The sequence below is a fragment of the Anser anser genome (assembly GCF_964211835.1).
Source record: "Anser anser genome assembly, chromosome: 4".
In the NCBI taxonomy this organism is placed as follows: Eukaryota; Metazoa; Chordata; class Aves; order Anseriformes; family Anatidae; genus Anser; species Anser anser.
This window is the reverse complement of record NC_139724.1, coordinates 29,844,688-29,866,660: the sequence shown is the minus strand read 5'-3', so window position 1 is coordinate 29,866,660 and position 21,973 is coordinate 29,844,688. Positions and strand designations below refer to the sequence as shown.

At 34.3% G+C, this 21,973-nt stretch overlaps 1 protein-coding gene across 14 annotated transcripts in view; it reads right to left on the bottom strand.

Annotated features, from left to right (window-relative positions):
• Positions 1-21,973, bottom strand: part of FSTL5 (follistatin like 5) — a 413,536-nt gene that overhangs the window by 59,936 nt on the left and 331,627 nt on the right. For all 14 annotated transcript variants that reach the window (XM_083834399.1, XM_083834401.1, XM_083834389.1 and 11 more), the window contains one exon: positions 6,120-6,240. In XM_083834399.1, the coding sequence (XP_083690525.1) occupies positions 6,120-6,240 (121 nt within the window). The remainder of the gene's footprint in view (positions 1-6,119; positions 6,241-21,973) is intronic.

Sequence of the window (21,973 nt, the reverse complement as noted above, 5' to 3'; positions counted from 1 at the left end):
ACATTGTCGTGCCTCTTCTCCCTCCACCTCTTCCCAGTTTTCTCCTCTCTCTGGCAGGATCTGTGTGGCCTGTATTTCTGGAGTAGGTCCTGTTCCCTTTAGCGGTGTTCTCCCAGACACCTCTATATTTCATTTCTTGCCATATTCATAATAGAATGGCTTGGTTTGGAAGGGACCTTAATGACCATCTAGTTCCAACCCTCTGCCATGGGCAGGGAAGTCACCCACCAGACCAGGTTGCCCAGGGCCCTGTCCAACCTGGTCTCGAACACTTACAAGGGTGGGGCACCCACAGTTTCTCTGGGCAACCTGTGCCAGTGCCTCACCACCCTCTGAGCGAAGAATTCCTCCTAACATCTAATCTAAATCTCCCCTCCTTTAGTTTAAAAACATTCCCCCTTGTACTCTCATTATTTGCCCAAGTAAAAGGAAACTCTCCAACTATTTTATAAGCCCCCTTTAAGTATTGAAAGGTCTCCCTGGAGCCTTCTCTTCTCCAGGCTGAACAGCCTCATCTCTCTCACTCTTTTCTCATAGGAAAGGTACTCCAGTGCTCTCATCATCTTCATGGCCCTCTACGGAGGGATATTTTCCCTCTATTTCCTGCCATTTCCTAGTTTCCCCAGCAATTCTGGGTCTGATAGATTATCTACATGACTAAAATTTTTTTCAATATTTGCTTTGCATTTACATGTTTGTTTTCAAATTACCCTAGAGCCTACCTGTAATATGCCCCTAGGAATTGTGGAACTGAGGCATGCAGGCAATTGAAATATTAGTGTAGTGTGGGCTCAGTCTGAAAAATTAATTTGGCATGACAAGCTTGATATAAACTCTTTGGGCTCATTTCAGTCACTTTTTTATGTAACAGCATAAATATTCACATAAAGCAATTTTTAAGCACACAATGTAATCATTACTGCTGACTTTCAAAGAGGTATATTCTAATGTCTTAAAAAGAAGTCTACTTTGTAAGGAAGAAGTCATTACACAGGTTAAAAGGGGGGGGGGGGGCGGAAATGTGGGGAACGGGACAGGACATGGAATGATTGTCTTTACAAGAATCATACATAATACGTAACTGGATGAATCCTACATTCAGTTCAACAAGCCACATGAGATTGTTGGCTCCAAATATGATGAATATATAACTACTCAGTACTTCTTACAATTGTTACAAAAGCCCCTGAAGATTATTTCAGCCAGGTCTAAAAAATTATGAGAAAAAATAGACTGTTCAATCTGTCTAGAATCCAGAGAGAATGTACCTGTTTAAGAAAGAAACATAATATGTATAGTGAACTATGTTCTTCTATTGCTCTCTTCGTTTTGATTGAACTGAGATATTTTCTTTGGAAAAACAATGATGGTAAGGAATTCCTCAGCCAGATAAATCACTGATTTATATCTGGTTCAGGGTCTGGACTCTTTCCTTTACCTTAGGGTACTAAAAGTTTTCTTTTTTTTCAGTAGGCCTTTTGTTTGTGAAAATTGTTGTCATCTCTCTGCAAAGAACTTGCCTTCCGTAAAAGCTCAGGGAGTAGGATACCATCATTAGTACATAAATAGAAAGAAAAATGACATTTGTGTTACATATATGTATATTTTTAGAATAGTTTTTAAGGCAGTCTTCCTTTTTGTTTTTAATAAGGCTAATGATATTTTATTTGCTTGTCTAGAAACCTTGTCAAAAGTAAAATTCCTCAAATTATTCTTTGAAAAATCTAGGCTATGGCATGCATATACTTGTAAAATAGAAAAAGTGAGTTATAAAAAAATTACTGAAAATAAGTCTAAAACTGTCATTGCAATCAATAATAGTAACATCTCTGCTTACAAACAGCATAGATCTGTAACTTGATAAGCACTGAGTTAAAAAGAAAACGCAAACTTTCTGGGTAGTTCAGCTTTTTCAATAACATTTTTCAAGACTTTTGTGTCAGATGTACCTGCCACATTCATGTAATCCTCAGAAAAGTAGTAACAAGAAATACTAATAATTTTTAATAATGTTCCTTTAACACTTTTAGAGAGAGATGGCTCCCTACCCAGTACAACAACCCACAAGAATTTCTGAGTTTGTTACAAATGTTCTGTTCTGGTAACCGCTTGCTAGTTCGTTTGGAAGAACTATTCTTCTATAAATTTTGAAAAGTTGCTGTGGAAAAGAATGGAGGCTAACAAACAAGCAGCAGGGAAATGACACAAATGTTTCTGAAGTACAGATGACTCACCTCTGCATTTATGTTGTCCTATTTGTACCAGATTCTTTTTCAGTAAAGGATTTTAATGAAAATTATGGACTTGATATTTCACGTATTTTACAAGAGACAGTATTAGATATATATTTTTAGCTCCTATGATATTAAGACCAATGCATGTTGCTATCATTACCTGAAAACAGACTTACTAATTCGTAGGTTTTTGAATATACGATGTCAAGAGCACAAAGGCAAAATACCCGATGGCATGAATTTCAGTATCACAGATATACAGAGGGGGAAAAAAAAAATCAAACTGTCAGGCTCAGACTCTCATTAGATCTTATTAGAGCTTGCCCCAGATAAAGTTTTAATAATAGATCAAAATTATACTCACAAAAAGTCACACTTAAAACTTTGAAATTTTTAAGTATTATGTAAATATTAATAATTAGCATTATTTAATGAAACAATTACTCTTGGACCATTATGGCTCCCTCTCTTTTTTTTTTTTTTATGTTTACAGGAAAAATGGTCAAATATCAACTTATAATATTGCTTACTACATTTATTTACCACATTACTTAAATAAGATCAGACTGAATTTTTTCACCAGAAAACATGTCTTTTACAGTACTGATTATCTCTATTGTTTAAAGACTCCAAAGGAAGTTCAATATTCCTTAGGGATGTACAAGGCAATTCAAAACTTGTAGATTAAACAAACAAAAAAAATTAAGTTTAATTTAAAATAAAAGTAAAATTATATGTATATAAATATTTGCAAACTACTCAATGCATATAATATTAAAAATACACATTTATACAAATAGACTCAAGAACTTCAAAACTAATTACATTGTTTTCTTTGAACCCTCACATTAGATCTTTGAGATCAGAGCCTCATTATCCCATTAACCTTTGTCTGACTCTCCTGTTAATACAAGTATCATTATATTAATTAGTCATTATCACAGCTACAAGTACTGACCATCATGCCTGTGCTTAAGAAGATTACTACTCAGAAGTACAGGTCTAAAGTATAAAAGATCTGTTCACTTCACCAAAGCTTTAAATCCCAGTGTTTTTTAACTCCATTTATCCACGTTATTAACAGCAAACAATACAATTGATCTAAGGGATTCCTTCCTCCCTTCCTGTGCTCCCCCAGAAATCTGCAACCAAAATGGTATGGAAAAGTACCACTCCAGCAGCTATCTGACCAGAGCAAATATGGATGATTTGCTTAGACAATTTAAATTTTTTATGAATGATATAGGGATCAACAACAGTGATTGCATTTAGAACATAAAGGTTTACAGTGGTCTCCAAATGAAAAATACAATCTTCTGACAGACGTTTAGGCACCAGAAAAGCATAGTTGTCCTCTTTCACCTCTCCCAAATTATGTTCCATAGCATTGTACTTTTACAGAAAAAAATTAACTTAAATGGAGTTATGCCTCTATGAGGCATACATCACTACTGAACTGAGCCAAAAAGCTAAATGTGAAGAACACTAATATTTTAACTGTTGCAAATCACCTCTTCAGGACTACTAACACAATGGGATAGGTATGGAATATGCTGACAAAAATATAATTTTATAAATAAATTAGGTTTTAGCATGACACATTAAACAGCACAGGAGAAAGTTGATCAAGGACCTTTTGCGATGCCAAGTTCATTAATAATTCTGCTTTGGAGGGATTAAAACACAAGTAGACTGCACATTAGTCTTCCCAGGACTAGTCAAGCCAGCATTTGCTACCTTTCTTTTTAGGTGACAGAAAACAATTCCTGAGGATAAATTTAAAGGAGGAAAATATGCTGATGTCATGTATTAGCTGAGGGAGGACAGTCCATTTACAAAATGTTGAAAGAAATAAACTGAAAAAAAAATAAAAAAGATGGATAACAGATATTCTAAGCTGGTTTCCTTGGGAAACACAATGGTGGAGATGACATTAAGGAAACAACAAACAAGCACTAAACATCAAAGTCATTTAAAGTGCAGAAGATATTAACAAGCAGCAAGTGTGTTGTGGTTTAACCCGGCTGGCAGCTAAACACCACACAGCCGTTCGCTCACCCTCCCCCCTCCCTCTCTGGGATGGGGGAGAGAAACGGGAAAGTGAAGCCGGTGAGTTGAGATAAAGACAGTTTATTAAGACAGGAATATAATAATATAAGGAATATAAGGAATATAATAATAACAATAATAATAATAATAGTGATAATGATAATAGTATTAACAATAATAATGTGTAAGAAAACAAGTGATGCACAATGCAATTGCTCACCACCCGCTGACCGATGCCCAGCCTATCCCCGAGCAGCCGGCCCCCCACCCCGGCCAGCCACCCCTATATATTGTTTAGCATGACGTCAGATGGTATGGAATACCCCTTTGGCCAGTTTGGGTCAGCTGTCCTGGGTCTGTCCCCTCCCAGCTCCTGCTGCACCCCCAGCCTGCTCGCTGGCAGGACAGAGCGAGAAGCCGAAAAGTCCTTGGCCTGGTGTAAACACTGCTCTGCAACAATTAAAACATCAGCATGTTATCAGCGCTCTTCTCCTCCTAATCCAAAACATAGCACCCTACCAGCTACTATGAGCTACTTAACTCTGTCCTAACTGGAACCAGGACAAAGTGTGAGGAAAAAGAACTGTTAAGAGTGAACCATATAAAAAGCAAGTAAAATCTAAGCAACTGCATTTGGTGTGATTATCTATGAAAGATGTGAATACGAGGTAAAAATCCAGCATGTTTTGAAAATAGATGTCAGGAAAAGTAATATAAGGGTTAATACAACTGTCTAACAAATACCAAAACAAAGAATGATAACAACAGCAGTGGATAATGTCCAGCTTCAGGAGAGAGTAAAAGAGTCTGTTAATGCAAACTAAACATGCAGGAGAAGACTGAATTCAGGCATGATTCTAGGCAGGACTGAGTATCAACATGAGATGACATACAGGTAGTTTGGTGTGGAAAGGTGGATTTAAGAGTCAAAGATAAATATGAAGGCTGAAACAATAGAAAAACGCTAGGTCACTCAAAGAAAAAAAAAAAGACATCAAACCTCACTGAGGATAAAGTACAGTGGGACCCTTGGTGAGTGGCTCGTCAATGGAGGTTAAAAGTATTTGGGGGGAAAAAAAAAAAAAGATGTAGGAAAAAGAGCCAGATGACGATGCTGCTGTCTTCACGTCACCAGAAACAACAGCAGTTGAGTTTTGTCCAAGACTGAGCATTGGCACAGGTTGCCCAGAGAGGCTGTAGAGTCTCCCTCCTCAAAGATCATCAAAATACATGCAGACGTTGTCCTGGGCAACCTATTTAGGGGTGGCTATTTAGGCAGCAGGGCACCAGATAACCTCCGTAGGTCACTCAAAAATTCTGTGATTTTGTGATACAGAGGTCAAGAAAGCAGTCCACAGAACTTGAACAGATTAAGATAAATTTATATGTCCAGATTTAAAATTTACACTTAGATATCAAAATAAAAAATGTGAATTTAGAACCCTACAATCAATTTTAGGGTAGTGAATTTTTTAAATTATTTTGCTAAATGCAACATTCTTAACATTCTTATTTTTCCCTACTTTATGCATATAAATATAAAATACATTATTCTGCAGGCAACACATTCATAGGTGAACAGTTCAGTGTGCAGAGGAAGTTGTCTGCACTATCTTACTCTTTTTAATTAATATTACTCATATAGAAGTACTAAATGAAAACGATTATATTTTATTCTTTTGCATAGGAGAACAATAAAGAAATATAATTATATCTCCTTTTCTGTTAAACTGTAATACTTTATTAAAAAGATAAAACAGCAACAACAACAGATCTGCTTAACAAAATCCAAATCCTAATCTCTTATGACTTGGTAATTGCAACATTTTTCCTTACCATTCACTTGAAGAATATGAGTTTGAAAGAGCTTATCATAGCCATCAGCATAGCAGGTGTAATTTCCCATATGAGTTGTGGTCACTTTAGTAATATACAAGGAGCCATCATCTCCAAAATCCTACCAGGAAAGATCAAAAACAAGGTTATCGTGTTTACATCTGTATCTCTACAATAATTATGCTCTTCACCTTGGCAACAAAACTGTGATGCAAATATCACAAACAATCAGAACAGCTGACAATAATCTGAAACAGACTATTTTTTGTGAATGGCAGAGGTGCTTGATCTTGCTACATGTATTGGGTCTGTAATAGAAAATACAACTTCTATTTTAACAATTAGCTAAACTCTGAAGTCCTAAGAATGTTTGTTTAGCTATGATAGCTATTTGCAGAAGAAACGCTGTTTTGGACTGGGTCAGATCAGATAGCAAACCTAAACCACTGCACAATTTAACAAGGTAAATGATATCCTGTAAAAGCGTCGTCATTCTTTGAAACTAGCAGATACATAGAAAATAAAATAAAAAAAATAAATAATTTTTCTTCACATTTGAGTTAACATTTTTAACTTCATCCTCTTAAATATCTTTAAACGGCATATAGTTTCCACAAGATTAGAATGCAAAATTTAACTATCATTTCAACTCCCGGTTCAATCCTCAGTACAAGATCAATTAAAAAAGACTGTTGTCTTCTTTATTACTGTTCAAGATAACAGTCTAGTACAATCTAGCATCTGTAGTGTTGATATTAAGTACCAATTACTTATTATAAACAAGTTTCCATGTCAATTATTGTAAAAAAAAAATGTATGGAATAATTAATAGTGTTTATTTATAATAAGGCTATTGACAATTGGTCTAGAAACACTTTTCCAGAACTGAAACTCTTCACAGTATTCTTTGAAAATGACATGTATACACTTGTAAAGCAGAAGTGAGCTATTAAAAATATTTAAATTTGTCGAGATTTCTGAAGTCCAGTCTCACTAATAAAGAGATAACTACCATAGCTCTTTTGTAAGTAAATGGATGTCTGTGCTATGATTTCTCTCTTCTTTTTTGTAGAAAAAAAAAATAGAACATTTCTGTGGCTATTTTACTCAGAGACATCAGTTTTCAACAGGATTTCCCCTATGATATTGTCATTTCATTAGTCAAAATATTTGGGGTTTATGGGTGAGTTTTGTTTTTCAATTACAAAACAATGTCCCTGGCTTATTGTTAGACTGAGTTCAATATTTGTGTTGTTAATTAAATCAAACAATTCAATACAATGGAAATATAAAACTGTAAGGAGTGTTTGGAAAGTGACAAAGAACTATAGACAGAGCTCTTTGAGACACAATGGTGATATATAATTAGTGTTTTACAGAATAACTCACAAGCTAGAGTCACTGAAAAAACTTGTATCGATACAGACAAACATTGAACTTAAGTCTTCAAATATTAACAGCAATAGAGAAGAAAATATTATTTTAACTTTGGAAAAAATGTTTGATGACACTAAAAACATTGTTACAAGTCCTGTTGGTTTTTTGTTGTTGTTTTGTTTTGTTTTAAATAGACTACTGTTCAAGTGAAAATGGCATGGTTCTTCTAAAATTAAATTGAGAAACTCTAATTATTTTTGTCAAAAAAAAAAAGAATTGAGCAATTACTTTAACAATTATTCCACTGCAGCTCTGTTCTGTTGAGAACTTGACATTTAAGAATCATGATGTGTGTCATGAATAACAAGTAAAGGAATACAGAAAGAAAATATTCATTTGACAATGAATCTTTGCTTAGTCGTCTTAGTGTAAATAAGAACAGAAATCCAAAGGTGATTTTTCTTCATAAAATAATTATTTTTCTCTTTGGGTTTATAAAATGCTTTGATATACTAATTCTTGTGCACTAGAGTCTGTGATCATTTACCTGCTGTTCTTCATTATCAGCTCTAGAAAGACCATTGTCAGCTTTCTCCCCGCAGAAGAATGTATAGCAAAAGGCTGCTTGAACTTGCGTAACATCATAGAAACTAGAGGCTTTCTTTTTTTTTTTTTTACACCAATTTATTATCAACATATTGTTCCCTTAAACAACTTATTTTTGCTTTAAATCATTATCTGTATTCCAAAACCTGATTTTCCTGTCATCTATGGATCACAACGTCCCCCAAACAAGCCCTCTATCCCTAAATGAAAAATATCATGTTTATTTTCTTTTTCACTCAGCTCACGCAAACAGTTCCCTGCTCAAATCTCACTTGCATAATATAACTGAAAATTCAGTTCAGAGATTAAGAAGTTCAAAAAACTGAATTGGAAAAGCAGTCTGGATTTGGGTAGTCTGAAGCCATCGTATCTGGAGTTGACAAGATTTCTTGTTTTTAAATCAGAAAATGTGATTATTCTAGAAAAGAGGACATAACTCCCTTGCAAAATAACTATTGCTAGTGCTTAGTAGTCCCAGCTTAAGTCAGGTTCTCGTGAACCCCAAAATAGGAAATATTATATGGTTTTGTGTTTCTTTTAACGTGTTGTTTTGTTGTTTGTTTGGTTAGTTTTGATTTTTTGTTTGTTTTTAACCCTTGTAAATTTTCAGGCCTAGATGATAACTCTCACCAGTATATCAGCCTCAGCCTTTTACACAGAGGTGCAAACATATAAAACTGAACAGACTGTATTTAAGAGATCTATGAAGTGGTTAAGAACCTTGTTTGGAAATTTCACCTCTGTAAGCTCAGTTTCTGGCAGCTAATGAATTCTATATATGGTTCCTGGAATACCAGCATGCACCTCAACACTAGTACATAGGAAAAAGGTCATTTTCAGGCACCCAAGTTCAGATGCACTTACATACTTTCACAGTATTTATTTTGTGGCCCATCAGTCAGAAAAAATAATACAATCTTAGGATCATATTAAGATGAAATACAATATGATCTTAAGACCTCTTATGGCATTAAGATCTTCAGCTTCTAAAGAATTTCCTAATATTAACCTGAATTCCAAAACTCTACACTTTGGAAGGAGAAAAAAAAAAAGTGAAAAAGGATAACATAAAAGAAAAGAAAAAAGAAACACAGGAATGAGGACGAGACATGGAGATGTGCATTCTCAGTTATAATATCCTCAGAAAAGGTGAGCTTATTGGGTCTTTAACAAACGTAATTAGCAAGCACCAAAAAAAAAGAATTAATAGCCCTTTTGATCACATGATAACTTTTTTTTCTGTCTGACAAACCTACAACAAAGAAGAAAGTTATATTGGTTATCTTTGTATTGATTGTTAATAATATAGTCACTACAACACTGCTACACTATGACTATGATAATGACAAGATAATTTGGACGGGAATTTTCCCCTTTTTCTAAAGAAAAATCTTGATTTTCTTACATGAAAAGAGAGAGATTTCTATCTCTGAGCTGATCAGAGAAAGAATTTCACCCTAAGAATAAAAATTTCGCTTTGGTCTGCTATGGAAAAGATGTGCCAACAGTTACAGCCATCTAGGTATTTTCTCAAAAACAGTTTTTGATTTGTAAAAACAACTAGTACACATTATCCCACTCTGTACACTTGTCCACACTTTCTAAATTTGATTTCAGTTTACTCATGGAAGTCTCAATAATAAGAAGTCACTTGTTTGCTTATTACCTATTTGTTTTCCAGTAGTTATCTTCAACTTATTTATTCTGTGTCACCTTGTGAAAAGCTTTTGAGGGTTAACTGGAAACATTTTGTAAAATAATTATTGATGTATTAGCTTGCCAGATAAATTCCACTCACACTTTTCCTGTTGAGGTCAATTTTACAACTCCTGCTTTCTGCGTAACCAATTTCTTTGTTCATGTTGGCAGAGCAATGCGATTCTGTGGTCGGCTATCACATGTCAGAAAGAACTTAAATTCTGTACAGAAATCACAGAATAATTGTATATGGCACCAATACAAGATTTTTTAAGCTTTTCCTTCTCCCTTTAGAGGGAAAGCAAAACCTGAGTTTCCTATGAATAAATTTTACATACCTTCACTCAGTCTCATATTTTATAGATGCAATAAGGACAAATCATAAATCTAATGAAAATCAACTTATTGGAGAACCAGCTCAACAGAAAATGGCATATCCAGTCAAATTTTCAAGAAAGATCACAGTATTATATAGTATATAGTTGTAATATACAGTAGAAAGCTTCAGATATCCTCACTAGTATCATTCTACTGTCAATACAGAAAAATGGGATCATAGAGTGAGCAATTCATAATGCTTAACTAAATCTCTCGTTCAGATTTTGAGAAAGTCTTTGTGCATATCCCAAGTCTGTCTTACAAATGCTCAGAGATAACCTTTCATTATCTCTTCCTAAAATAAGGCTTAATGATACATGGGAAGTGGCCACTAGTTAAATTCAACAGGATTTGTTCATATTCAGCAAACCTGAGAAAAGATTCACATTTTTCTTACTCTAAATGAAGAGAACACTGTACCTATTTACACAAATAGAGACGTATGATTTTTTGTTATTCTTTTGGATGCAGTATGGACTGAAGTTTCATTTCATGATGAGATAGTGACAGCTAACAGATGGTAGCATCCATTATTCTGTGGAAAATTTGCAGCAGCTTTGTGCTATGTTGATTGATTAAAAAAATGTTTTTGCTATCCTGAAAGCTAATAAGATTAAAAGTTCACTTAGAATCTGAAGACAAACCACACTGAAAAGTGCCATAAAACCCCACGCTCTTGGGTCACTGGTGAGAATCACAACTTCTTTAACTATACATAGTTACATAAAGAGAATTACTGGATATTCTACACAAGAGGTATGCACTAGACATAAGCACAGCTTTGCCAAAGTACAGGAGCACTAGCAGCTAACTAAAAAACTTCACCAATATTTTACTTCCTGAAAAAATCTGTAACTTATGTTATCTCGCTGTGAAGGTGACTGCTAATTTATTTAGACATTCAAAATCTCCAACTGATTAGATAAAGTTTACTTCAAATGGAAATTCCACCATGCTCAGGTAGTCGTTTTTTCTATTGGTTCATTTTACACACAGATATCTTTGGAATGACTCATGTACCATTCAACCTTTACTCCTTTTTAAACATAATCAGATTTAAAAGTTTCTCACATATTTCTCAATTTAACTTCATAACCAGTTACATTAATTTGTAATTACCTAATTTTCACAGCTTATTATAACTTCCGAAAACCATTCTATTTTTTTTTAATCAGCTTTAACTGTAGATGTATTTATTAAACTTTAAGCTAGACCTGCAAAAAGAAACCAACTTTGCACTATGCAATATATTTTTATGAAATCACAATCCAAAGCAATATCTAATTGCTAGGAGGTCCTAATTCAGCAGAAGAACTGACACAATTTGCACTTTAAGATGACTCAGTTTAGGGTCAGATTTGTGGAATGAGCTTGGCAAGGGTATCTCATTTGTACACTCTCTTTCTAACACTTTTGCAGAAAAAGAAGAGTATAAATAAAACACTGAATACTTCCTAAATTGTCTTGATTCTGAAAATATCAGCTCTTCATAATTACACTGTTTAACTAGATTTTATTTTAATTACTTAGTTTATAAGCATCAGTAATAGAGCTCACATTTTATTCCATAGAAGTAAATTCCTCAGGATTTTTTTTTTTTTTACAACCTCAAGAGAATCTACAAACAATACAAAAATATTCCAATGAGATTTCATGATACCAAAATTTTCATACAGTTTTGATGCAGTCATTCTAATGTACGCACTAACATTCCAGGAGCAAGAGAGATGGTCATAGATTATTATTATTTTTAATTTTTTTTAAGTTTTATGCAGTCTGCAAAAGCCCTGAGATATAAATTTTCTTTTATTACAAACTACCCCCTGTACATGTGATTAAACAAGCAACAGATAAAAAAAACACCTTGTCAAACACACAAAACTTTCAAATATCTTGCAGAGAAAACGACTTTAAAAAAGATAACAGGAGATTCTTTACCTGTCTCTATGTGTTACTTGAAGAAGAGATACAGAGGGTAGGAAAAAAAGAAAAAAATACACCTAGTACCTTCTAATCTGATTTTCAAATCTGAATGACTTACTTTATTTTTAGTGTGCAAAGGAAAAAATGCATACTGTAACTTGAACAGTTGATTTAAGTTGAACTCTAATTTTTTTATTCAGCAGTAATGCATGATCTCCAGACAACAGCAGAGAGAAAATAAGACCAGTCACACACACTCCTTGGATTATTAATAAAAGCCGATTTGTGTCAGTTCATTATCAAGTATGTTATATAAAAAAACTAGTACATAGATGCTTAGAAAGATTTTGAATGGACTTCCTATACAAAAGATTTTTAAAAGTGCATACCTAAATACACACAATGAAGGGAATGACATCTGTCCACTGGAGTCCTTTGCTCATGTACAAAATCAAAATAATGAAAGCTTGCATGTTAGCAGAGCAGCTTCATTTAAAAAGAGTCTAGCCCAGCATGACAGACACTAAACTCACCAAAAAAATAAATAAATTCTTGCACAGAGTCTTTAAGCAAACAGCAAATTCCAGTCAACCTGGACTAAGCACTTAGTATGAGCTAAAGTACATGCAAAGGTTGAATTACACTAAAAAAAAACATTGAAACCTGCAACAATTGTAATACCTATATTAGTTATCTACAGGCAACATCATAGACATAGCCTTTGCTCAAACCACTAATACCATGCTCTATACTCATCAGTCTAATCATTTATCACAAGAAAACTTTACTAGGCAAGATGAATTTATTTACGTCTGAAAGAAAAGACTGTTCAGTATCATTGGTAACAACCTCAAGACTTTCACAGTAACCACCGAAACTAGTTGTGTAGGAAAAATTCATCCTCCCCCACTCCCTCACCCCTGCAAAACTTCAGCATTTTAGCTATATAGATGTGAACTAGAAATTTAAATGCAAAATCAAGCAAAACTATAGGTTCCTCTAAAACTACCAACAGATAGACATTGTCAAAATTCAGAGTAAATTTAGTAAAACTTCTAGTTTATTTTACCTGTCCTCCAACAGAATAATGAAAACACTTTAGCCATGGACACAAAGGTTACTTATATCCAATTAGAAAAACTTCTGAATGCAAGTTTTTGAAAAAGGAGCTCTAGATTATTATGATAGCTATATAAATATGGCATAAAAATGACAAGGAAAGGAAGACGACACAAGAATGTGATAACGTTTACATATGGTACAGACCTTTGGGTGGTGAAAGAGAAATTGGTCTATGCTAGAGTAGATCATCAATAAAATTTAGAAATTAATGGATATATGGTACTAGGATTGTTAGCGTAGCAACCACATAACCACCAAGTGATTATATGAAGGTGCTTTATTCAGCGCTGGAAGCCGGGGCAGGTGCCCAAATCTGGCTTCAAGTCCCGTTACTTCCCAGCCGTTATTTATACATACAATATTGCGTCAGGTATACATATTCATTACAGGTTGCAACATCAGCCTCGCTTTTCATTCTAATTAGCTCCCCTCCCCTTTGCACATGCGTGGCGCACTCTGGTGGTCGTCCAGGTGGTTGTCCAGATGAAGTAAGGAGTCTTCCTCTCCGCTAAACTCTTTCACCTCTCTCACTCGACGCATGCTCCCTCCGCTCCTTGGTTCTGCTTCAACTCATTTCATCATCTCCAGGCCCTTATCCAAGGTCAGGTTGTACCTATTCCCTCCCAGGGTTCCCCTTCAACGATTCTTTTGATTGTTCAATGTACTCCCTAAGTTTCCAGTATACATAGATTACTTGATAATGTAAGTACATTTAATAATATTTAATTATACCGTATGATCCATCACCTGAGAAACATTAATAGAACATCCATTCGATTCTCCCCAACACTAACATTTTGAGAAACATTAATAGAACATCCATTCGATTCTCCCCAACACTAACATTTTGAGAAACATTAATAGAACATCCATTCGATTCTCCCCAACACTAACAGGATTATGGGTATATAGATCACTGAGCAGTTTAATTCATAGAAATGTTAAATGCCATCACTTGAAAAGTGAGGCAGACATACCGCCTTCTGTTGCAATCCTGTCAGAGCTCACAAATTAAGCAGGCTTGATCTGGATAAGTAATTTGCTTCATGTCACTTCTGCAAGTAGCAGTACTCGTCATTTTATAGGTGGGAAGCAATTTTCTTTTTGATTCAGTACTGAATCAATGACTTGATACAGTGATCAAACACTTCCAGATGATTTTTTTTAATTATTTTTTTTTTTTGTAATAAATATTGCAGATGCCAGTTGAGCCAAATTCCCAATAGTTAATTACGTCCTACCCGTCCTTCCTTCTCTTTTCTGGACTGCTTGGGAGGGACAGGCAAAGATGTTTCTTTTTTTGGTGTTTAAGCATTCATACCTCTCTCTTCAGTTAAACAGACTCTTAGATATCAAAGCACTTTTGTTACTGATGATGTGGCCCTCCTATTTAATGTACTATAGCAATGATTTGAAAGTCAGGGCTGTGAGCCACAGGAGGCCATTATTAACAAAGCATCTTTCGTATGCTTTTAAGAAAGACTGACCTTACCTGCTAGCTGTAGCCTAGTCCAGGTTGTTGCCTAGCTTTTAAGATATTTTTTTTTCCTAAAATAATAACCTGAAAAGCTTGATATCCTTTCTATATCCTTTATGGCTCTTTCACACAACTCTTATCAAATCTGTCAAAAGCATCAAGTCTAGTATAATAGCAAAAGTACTGCAAAACGAGATGGACGAGGTGGAAACATAAATATATAGCTAGTAAAAAATAAGAGAAAATATATGCCACAGAAACAAATGAGCATGCTTATATCTGTACCTAAATAACAAACTGCAATTTTTCATATGTTTACCAGACATTTATAACACAAGGTGAATTTGCCAGTTTCAGCAACACAAAGTGTAGATATAGCCTACATATATATAGATATACTCGCATATATAAAGAAAAGAACAGAGGAAAAAGGCCAATTTGAACTGAAGAGAAAGGGTTGAGGGAGAAAGATGCTATGGCTGTGAAAAACCTAAGATACAAAAATTCTTAAGTCAGCTGATAACAATAGATCAAATAACTTTCTGATAATTTTAAAATACAGGGAAGATGGGCAAGAGTGAAAAGAAAGGTGGGTGTGATAGAAGTTGTGGTGTCTCTGAAAAAAGAAGTAATAGGAGAATAATAAAGAATATTTAAATTAAAAATACGGTATAAAAATCAAGATGCATTCAAAAGATTGTTACCTTAAAGGAAAACATTATCAATATAAATGAAACCTCTAAGTCTTTACTTTTCTTAAAATATTTCCATGTTTCTACATTATCTGCTAATTTGTATTGACAATAGAAAACTTAAAAATAGAACAGGTAGGGAGACATAACTCTATTGTAAAATACCAAAAATAATGATGTAAATGAAAAAAATTGTTATTTTTTTCATTATATAACTTTTAGAAATTTCTAGACAGATATTTTTATCTTTTTACTTTTTTATTTTTATTTTGATCAGAAAGTGAGTCTAATGGGGGAACAGTGACTTCAAAAACGTTCACGAAACATCACTGCATGCTTAGACTTTGGTATAAATTATGCCAAAGATAGGTATTATAGGGCTAGTCTTTCCAAAATCTTTCTGCTGCTTCCATAATACTTGTATAATGTTCATTATTTTTGTGTGATTAAAAATCGTACAACAAAGTTCTGTACTATAATAGCTGTATCACAAACAAAATTAGTGAGCATGGACAAACATGACATTCAGAAATGGCTATTCTTTTCGGCTATTTTGCTTGCTAAGTGCACAAGCTGAAAAATTGAAATGGGTTTCTCAAGTGCGTTGCAAACTCACTGAATTGGCTTATTAGGTGAACTGTGAATGCTGGGGAAGATTCTCCCAGGGTAAACAGAGGAATACAAGGTCTGTAACCTTCAGTGGCTGCCAAAGGATGTCCCTCCTTTAGCACACACTGCATGTACTCCTAGGGGTCACTGGAGAAGCACAGAATCACTGGGAGTTCAGCCTTCTCAGTCTATGTCATCAACTCCCTGGCACTACAATTCATCTCTTTTTTTACCACATTTTAGGAACAGCGTACCTGACATCACAAAACTACCTTTTGGAGAATCAACTAATTTTGAACCTTCATTTCTACAATGCTTAGAGATAATTATAATGCATATATCTGCATTTAATTTTTTGTGTTTATTGGAGTTTTATCTTCAATGACAGGCAGTAGATTAACACAGAAAAAAATATTGTGGCTATGAGTTTACTATACATCATAATAAGCTAAACATACAATAATAATTTCAAAACTAATAATAAATGTTTCTTGTTTTAGAAGCAGATGATATTAAGTGTGACAGTTCTTAATTTAAGAATATTACTTTCCTGCTTAAAATACCTATAAAAGTGTCCTTGATGTATTCTAGAATCCCTAGTAAAACTAGGCAGAATCGGCAGCAATGTACATGCAGATATGACTACAGAGAAAAACGGTTAACAATGTTTTGAACACCTTTGGTGTTCACATATTTCTGTTGACAGAGAAGACCTCTGAAACAGAAGTACAGAACTATCATTTCAGCTGTTCTTCTGAAGATGTGTTCAATGAGCTCTGTCAAGAAATTGACTTGGAAGAACCAATCAATCTTAAAAATACACAATATTCCTTTTATTTTGTTAACAGTTTCTATCTGTAACTGTCAAAAATGTGTAGTGATGCCTCCTGCCTGCCTGGGGTTATTTTCAAGGTTTCCTTCGGGGCAAGGGAGAATGGACGTACATGTTATGTTAACACCTTTCAGTATCACAAGACCTTTCATTTTTAACTTCTGAGCAACAAACAGGAAAATACTAACAGACTCATCTATTTTGGATACGAATAGTCTAAACAGCTCTAGAATGCAGAATTACAACCACCACAAGATAAGAATACTGGGCATCAGATCTGCAAGATGGAATGACTCTGCCCCACTCTCTAATGGGAAAAGGACTAGATCATGATCTTGGTTACACTGCTGACAGAACAAGGAAAGATTATGGTCCACAGATCCTGATTCTGTTCATCTTGGAAATCAACACTTTCATTTCTCATGAAGATAAAATGAAGCAGTCTGATCTAGCAGAAGAGAAGAGAAAGCCCATGAGAAATTTTAATGCTTCTTCATAAAGAGAGAATCATCATCTGTCTCAAAGTTAAAATAGCTCCCGCCACAAAAACATGTATATGGAAAACCTTATCATAAAATTCTGCAGTATTATAACTTTAACGAAGCTAGAGCTACAGAACTTGCTTGTCCAGATTATTTTAACAGGAATCAGTACCTTTTAACAGGAATCAGTACCTGTGAATGAAACCTCACTGTAACATTTCACCTTACTTCATTAACCTAGAAGATTATAGATCAATACAGGTACCTGGTTTAAGTGTATCTTTACGGTGTTATGAAAACATGATGCACATTCTAAAGTGGCATTCAGCATGCCAATAATGAAATAAAATAAATATTTAAATAGCTTCCATATTCAAAGAAAAAAAATGTCAGATCTTACACATAACCAGTGTTTCCTTTCGGTGTGATTTATCCCACTACTAAAGAATTAATTGTGACTCAAAGTCAGATTCCAAAAAAGAGAACAGAAAACAAAGGATAGAAGGGAACTGAATGAAATGATTAGACTGATGGACAAACCTACATATTTTTGGCATATTTATAAATAAATAAAAAAAGCATTAGAGATTTCATAAATCTGATCAGCATCTTCGACAATATTTTCACTTAACTTTTAAAATGAAGTAAAGCAAACAAAATTGGTATTTGACATTAAATGAAAGAGAAAAGGTAATAATACATCTTATTTCAGATCAAGGAAGTCTGCATAAGAAAAAGGACAATTCAATACTGACGAAAATAGAAATGTGCTGAATTTGATGAGTCACTGTTAATCAAATCCAACCACTTCATTAAAAAATTCAGTAAAAAGGGATGTAATAGGTGGGTTGGACTGGTGTCATAAAAATAATGTATAAGGAAAACCTGTAGCTAGGTTGTTAAATTAAACTTTTTATATCTTAGTGGTAACACACAGAATACTGCTGCACCACATAGAATATAAGATGCTGTAATTTCTGTACGGTAATTTGACTACTATTATTCACTAAGCAAATTAGAAAAAGTTAATGTATTGAAAAACACTGGTAGCTTTTAAACTACTGTACTATGACTGATGACACCTGTTTAATTTGTTCATTGTTAGACTGTGCTACCTCTTCCAAAAATGAAGATATTAAGAGCATCATCTCTGAAGGGAAGGCTAAAAGGAAGGAGGCTCTGACATTCCTCTCAGTTCACAGGATCTCTGTACTCTCTCTTAGGCGGGGTGAAGGAGTCACAGAGAAGACTGTAAAAATCAGACGAGCAATAACAAAGATCCTGGGCTATGAAAACCTCTTGGGGAATGAACCACACCATGCAGGGCTTGCTGCAGCGAGAGAAAAAAAAAAAAAAAAGAGCAGATATCAGGAGTCCCTTCTAGGAGCTATGTTTAACATTTTTGACAGTCTGAAAATATTTTTGTCATCAGTTGCTGAGCAGACCTCTCTAGAATGGAAGGGAATGTGCTATTTCAGAGGACATCAGGTTTTGCTGGCAATTACATTATGTTTTGTTTAAAAACAATCAAGAAGAGGATGCAGATGACTATGATACCAAAAAAGCTAAAGTTGTAATTTGCAGATTAGTTTTAATGAGATGAACATATGAGAAAAAGATAATCCACATGTAGCTGCAAAACCCCCAAATTTACATATCAAATAGAAATATTGCAGGTTTTCAATTAAGGTAGCCTAAAGAAAGAGATCATTAGTTTTCATCAAAAAGCAGAAGTTAACCTACACTCCTTTAAAAAGTTACTAATTTAAGTAAGTTAGTAGATGTTAAACTTTCCATATGGGCAAGTCATCTAAGTTGATCTTGTATAAACAAAAGAACAAAGGGCAAACATTTTCTAAGTGTTATTCCTGACAGGTATAGGGAAGCAAGCAGCTGAAAGCAAATCTAAAGGAAAAGGTCAAAAGAGAACAAAGTAAAATGAGATGCAAAGTGTTTAAGAAGTAAGTCAACTTCCATGAGAAAAATGTAATATGCATTGTGTTTAGGAAAGATTCTGCTATTTTTTACATTTTCTATAAGTGAGAACTTTTTCTATCATGAATAATAGGCTAGCTAGAATATACTCGAAAAGGTAAGTGAAAAGACTTTAGAAATTTAAGATTCGGGATCACAGCAGGAAAAAGCCCTTCTAAATGTGTACTAAAATAGCAGCAAAATGCCCTACTATATAATTTCTGTACTGAGTCATAGCACAAATAAATTACAATTTAAATTAAGTAAAATTTGCAGAGGCACATAATTTTTCATGGCTTCATTCAGATGGATGCTGATTATCCCTGACTGTTATCAGTTTAAAATTAGAATGATCAGTAGCAAGACACATTACATCCACAAATAGTAACCATATGTACCATAAGAAGAGTTGAGGAGCACTGAGGACTCCTAAAATTACCTATTGGACATTATCAGTAGCATCATTAAAATCTAACTGCACACTTGTGGTCAGATAGCATTCCCTAAGTTATTGTATTGTTGTTAAAAATACTGATTAAATACAATTTTCATTATCGACCCTCAAAAGTCAAACAGTATTTCTTACTGTTTAGGTTTTTTTTTTTTTAATTGTCTCAGAGTATGTAATACAACTCAAATAATTAAGGCTTGCTCATGGTCACTTCCCTAGCTGACAGGCTTAGGCATGTATCCTGTATACTTTCAGTAGGGAAGTAGACTATCTTTCAACAAAATAGAAATTCAATAGTCACAATTTGAGTTTTGACTTAGACTCTCTTGCTTATTGCTGCATTTCCCCATTTGACAAAACACTATGACTTTATATTGTTCTGAGTATATCACTGCCCAAAGCCGATAGTTTAAGCCATATTCAGAACTGCACAGTGCAAAAACTTAATTCATGCACCTTAAGTATTATCATTTGCTATGATTTACAAAATCACATTGTCAGTACTGCTTATTCTGATGGTTTCATATGTGCTTACTTCCAGTTACAATGATGTATGACAAATTTTGCTGTACAAGAAGTATTTATCTGTCTTCCCAGGTCAATGCTTGTTACTTTTTTTCAAAAACCATACTAATATTTACATAAGATTATTAATGTTGAGATGCACATATGTGGTTCTTGTATAACTGAGTAAAGTAAGAATTCTCAGAGTTAGATGAACGTTTTAGCATATAACAGAGTCACAGTAAAGCATAGAATGTTTTACATCTGGGGACATCCAAAATTATACAAGGGCTTAGGGCTTTTGAATGTTTAAAATTGTCTGAATAAGTACAACACATTCTTTAGTGGTTAAAATGCAACAGAAAGTGGAACACACTATGTTCCCTCTACATTCATGCCTTTGAAATTAGTATTTAAGTAATAAATTCATTTTCCACAGTGAAATATAAAAGACAACTCTTTTCTGTCCAATTATTTTTTTTTCTCCCGAAGGTATCATTTTTATTACATTGCTTGAGTAGATACTAAATGATGACTACATAACAACCTTGAAGCAAATGCGAAATCGTAAGAATTAAACAGACAATATATGACCTAGTTCAGAAAGGAATGACCAAAGAAATATGAAAACAAACAAACAAAAAACAACAAGAAAAACAACAACAACCAAAATAAACCCACAAAGAAACACGAGAAGATCTAGAAATAAATATAAGAGGATAGAATCAGTGCAAACAGTGGAACACAAAATAAATTTTGAAGAAAAGAGACTCTAGGAAGCAGTTAAACTCAATGCTTTTATGCCCAATGGTGTTTTTGTTTTGTTGTTTTGTTTAGTTTCCAGGCTCCACTAACTCCTTCTTCCACTGTTGTTTATCTACACATTAGATGAAGATCACCTGTATATAACTAGAACCTTTGAGTGCTACGTATTTTTAGAGCTTCACCCCATGGATATGTACAAGGGATCTGCCATTCCCTTTGAACTGTAACTAAACTGTTAATACTAAGAACTAAGCTGTAATATATTGTTGCTAAAAAACATTCCCCTGTATTCCAATTTCTCTATGATTTTATTAAGCTAAAAAATAAATGATGAATACATTCACCTTTAGGATTTTTCTCCTGTTGCTGGAAGCATTTACTCTCTGTACCGTTCTTACTATACCCATACACAAAATGCAAACACAGAGCTCATCCCAACACAGAGAGAGCTCTTAAATAATTCCACTCTGTGCAGGTATGAATATGTAGTTTCTTTCCAGAGGTGAGCAATACCTCACCTGTTTTTGCTTCCACATCATCTTCTAGCCTGCCAATTCTCTCAGGAGACACTTTGTAGACCTTTTTTGAATTATCTCTTTGCTTAGCCTGTTTGTTTGCTTTTTATGTTTATAGACTGTTAATCCAGTATATTGTCACATGGTCTACCTATTAAAAGTACATAAATCCAGTCAATTCTAGTAATTTTAATTTTCTCCTTTAGCTTTGGATTTCTGATCACCACTGCAAACTGACTTCAAACTAGGTATGCTGTGAGTCTGCAAAAATTCCATACTGGAGTGTGTTCCAGCTGTTATAAGCACTGAAGAAACACAATGGGCTGGCCCTAACAGCCAAGCTCCCACCCGACTGCTCACTCACTCCCCCTCTCAGCAGGGCAGGGGGGTGAAAATAGGAGGAATGAAACAGCATGTGGATTAAGACTGTTTATGTATTACCACTGTGG